This window comes from Berghia stephanieae, chromosome 1 (genome assembly GCF_034508935.2).
Source record: "Berghia stephanieae isolate SIO BIC M18660-M18661 chromosome 1, UCSD_Bste_1.3, whole genome shotgun sequence".
Lineage (NCBI taxonomy): Eukaryota > Metazoa > Mollusca > Gastropoda > Nudibranchia > Aeolidiidae > Berghia > Berghia stephanieae.
Window position 1 is genome coordinate 81,517,932 of NC_088360.1, and position 4,194 is coordinate 81,522,125.

The 4,194-nt window shown below is 32.3% G+C and overlaps 1 protein-coding gene across 1 annotated transcript in view; it reads left to right on the forward strand.

The window, feature by feature from the left end:
- Window positions 1-2,432: 2,432 nt before the first annotated feature.
- The window catches only part of LOC144964673 (chymotrypsin-like), a 2,964-nt gene continuing 1,202 nt past the window's right edge, over window positions 2,433-4,194 (forward strand). Inside the window, exons 1-2 of the mRNA XM_078899183.1 lie at window positions 2,433-2,517; window positions 3,860-4,194. The exon at window positions 3,860-4,194 is cut by the window's right edge and continues 1,202 nt beyond it. Of these exons, the coding sequence (XP_078755309.1) occupies window positions 2,449-2,517; window positions 3,860-4,194 (404 nt within the window). The 5' untranslated portion in view covers window positions 2,433-2,448. The remainder of the gene's footprint in view (window positions 2,518-3,859) is intronic.

Below are 4,194 nucleotides of genomic sequence, written 5' to 3' on the forward strand. Positions count from 1 at the left end.
ACAACGCAAGCGAGTATCGGTCATTTTGCGCAAATGAGATGCACTCGTTTGTCTATTTTGCTCATTTGAAACCCTTAATTTTTACTATGTCGTTTAACCCTCTTAGATATCTGGCAGATCTATTTGCTTTCTGTCTGCATTATTCTTTACCTTAGATTCAAGGCTAGATCGGGTTACATATACCTACAAAAGTAAAAGTTTCACTTGTTGACTAACACAATATTGAACATTGCTGGCCTCTTGCCCAATTTATGCTCTTACGGTATTGCGACGCTTTTCCCTTAAAGAAATCATCTCACAGCCCCGCTGCAACAATTCGTTGTTTGACAACGAAATTAGGCGTTGAGTTTATTTAACAGCGCCTGTGATATGTCGTTCAGCTTTGAGATAGGCCCTTTTCATCAAGACTAATTATTTTACCTGGCGATAAATACAGTGGATTTCATAATATTTTGTATTAAGTTGTTTATTCAGCATTGTGGACTTTGTAATTTGGTTAGACATCGTATCTCAGGGAAACAATTCACACATCCAATTACGGACCAGTCTCTCTCTCTCAGCGGCGTGGCGTATTGACGGCGTATGGTGGTGCCATGATTAGAAGAAGAAAAAAAAATTCTAAAACAGTGAACACGGTTAAGAGGAGAGAGCACATGTTAAAAATCTCTTTTTTGGAAGGGTGGGGGGAGGGTCGATGGTTTCTACGAGTTGACAAAACTCACAAAAACAAATAATTCATGAAAACATCAAGCCACAACACTGAGATACAAGTCCCGTATGAAAAGGTCTTTGTAATTATTCTTTGTCCACCATTTAAAGGATTGGTTTTGGTCGATAATGCAATCAATATGTGATAAATGTAAATCAAAAGAGAAAAAAAAACCTATGACAGAAATTACTTACTTTTAGTACTTGTAAAGAAAATCTGCACGGCGATGTTTCATCTCTGCAAATCTTTTTATAATGTGTTTATTGAAATTTGGAATGGCATCTATTTCAGCTTTGTGAATTGACAGAATCATTAACGAATTTAACCGCTCTGTGTTTCATTGAATTTCGCAAGAAATTTTTCACTCCTTTAAGGGTGCTAAAACAACGTTCAGGAGGTTAAGAATTACCATAGAAGTGGTTAATGTCACTATAGCCTATAGATGTCCATGATTTGTCAGTGTTTGTTGTATCTGTAAAAAGTAGACAATAAAAACAAAAGAAACGTTTTTTTTCTAAACTAACTGTGAGCCATTCATGCCTGTCATACCATGTCACTGAAAAATAGCGTTTTCGAGATTTCCACACCTGTGTTAATTCAAAATCAGTTGGTTGGTGAGGAACTAGTCTTTTTATTTCTAATTTGTCATCGAGTGTCAATCTCCCAAACGGTCGGTGAAGTAAAGAGTCAACTTGATTCATTGCAATTCATTGTTTAACAAAACAAAACTTCAAAGTATATCTCAAATAATGGAAATCAGTGGACTACGATTAATGATTGCATAAATAAAAGGTAGATTCAGATCTTAAAGCATCACAAAGAAAAAATCACTCCACTTAAGTACTTAAAAAATCTAAAAACACACCAAAATATAACTGTTGACAATCTTCGCTTTCTTTCTCTGACTCACACAAATACACATGCACAAACAAACACAAACACACACACACACACACACAAATAAACACTCATACACACGTAACCATCAACTCGGCACTACAAGCAAGAAAAATGTTGGTAAATTCGTCCACAATGCTTCGTTGCAAAGAATTACTTTATTCAATAATCGTGAAAAAGAGTTGGGGGGGGGGGGGTTGATATGTCATATTTTTAAGTTTTATGTTGTCTTTCTTTGCTGCTTACAAATAAACTTGACAATGATCAGTGTTTTTGACAGTTAATGTAATATTTTGGATGGCCGAAGTTACCCTAATTTGGCGCATCCCCCCGTCCAACGGTGGAGCTCTCAGATCCTGGCACAAGTCGAGGGGTTTTCCGCTATTTGAAGATAGTATAATTCGACCCAGTTTCTCGCTCAATCAGCTGTAGCGATACTAATGGATAGAGCATTAACTGGAGCTTGGATTGCTTTGCACCACGGTGTTTGATTTAGTTACTACTTCGCGCAGTGATGTCCCCAACACACGAGTCGGCGCAGTGCGTGATTCGGAATCTTGAATAGAGTGGAGACTAAAAAGGCAGTATGTTGTTGGCGAGTTGGCTAAAGACAGTGGAGTTAAAATTTCTCAGTTTTATTTTTAATTAAATTATGCTGTTAATGATTTTTAAAAGATTGGTACGGTGCCTGGCACTATTCGATCCAATGGCCCCACGCCACTGCTCTCTCTCTCTCTCTCTCTCTCTCTCTCTCTCTCTCTCTCTCTCTCTCTTAATCTAGTCATCCGATATCTATTTCTCTCCATTCATTATTTGACGTGGACAAGAAAGGAACGTTAAAAATGGTCGTTGTTAACGAGTGTTGGAAATTACGGATGATCATTCTGGTCAACACTTTGTGGCTTTCAATGGTGAGTTTTACCATTGTATGACCCATCTACCCCACATTGTATGGTAATATATTTGAAATACTGAAGTAGATTTCGCTTTATTGCCTGAGATTCACGTTGTTTATTTAATAGTTTGATGTGAATATTATAAATGATAATGATGATAATAAAGCTAATAATACCAATCAGGATAATGAAAATGGCAATAATAATAACAACAACAACAATAATAATAATATAATAATAATATAATAAATAATAATATAAATAATAATAATAATAAAATAATAATAATAATAATAATAATAATAATAATAATAATAATAATAATAATAATATATTATAATAAATAATAATTAATAATATATATAATAATTATAATAATATATATATATTATTATAATAATATAATATTATATTATATTATTATTATTATTATTAATAATAATAATAATAATAATAATAATAATAATAATAATAATAATAATAATAATAATAATAATAATAATAATAATAATAATAATAATAATAATAATAATAATAATAATAATAATAATAATAATAATAATAATAATAATAATAATAATAATAATAATAATAATAATAATAATAATAATAATAATAATAATAATAATAATAATAAATAATAATAATAATAATAATAATAATAATAATATTAATAATAATATTTTTCTGTAAAACTTAAAAATATAAAAATGCGTTGACATAAAATTTCAAAAGGCGTTGTCGTTTTCCCTATCAAACAGCAAATCAAATCATTATGAGTCGTAAGAATTTGTAAGACATTTTGATGCCTACTTTTCAAACATCTTTGCCGATTGAATTGTAACCTTCAATTTATTAAGCGAAGACAAATACTGCAGATGTTTTGGGTTTCCCCTTTATAAAAAACCCAGGGTGAATGAAACACTACAGACGAATGTGATAGTGGCGTTGTTAAGGTTTTTGTTTATTCACCTTAACAACGTCACTATCTTATTCTTCTGTAGTGTTTCATTCAACCTGTTTTATTGATAAAGGGGAAACCCGAAACGTCCACAGTATTTGTCTTCGCTTAATAAATTGAAGCTTACAATTCAATCGGCAAAGACGTTTGAAAAATAGGCATCAAAATGTCTTACAAATTCTTACAATTCATAATGATTTGATTTGCTGTTTGATAGGGAACACACGCACAACGTTTTTTGAAATTTTATGTCAACGCATTTTTATATTTTTAAGTATATGTTTTCGTCTAATAAATTGAAGCTTAGAATTCAATCCTTATCTTTATTTTTTTTCCTTCGAGCATCAAGCAGCAACATTTCCCTTATACCTAATAGAATTTAACGTTATCTTTCAGATCGAATCCAGAAATCTACCAGGCAGCGATCCGTGGCAAGAGTTCTCGATTCGCAGTCGTCGTGCGTCCAACAAGTGTAGTAAGCATGTCGTCAAAACTAAAGTTGATTTTAATAAACTCAGACGCGGAATTTGGAAGTTCAGGAGTCTTGAGGCTAATTATGCGCACCTTGATTATGATAGATTCAAGTATTCGAAAGTAGGATGCAAGCGCAACGATATTGAATGTCCGTGCAAAAATCGATGGTCATATTTTTTTAATTCCACACCTCCTATAAATCCAATTGTAGGCGGAATTAGTGCCCCAGAACATTCTCTCCCATGGATGCTGTTTAT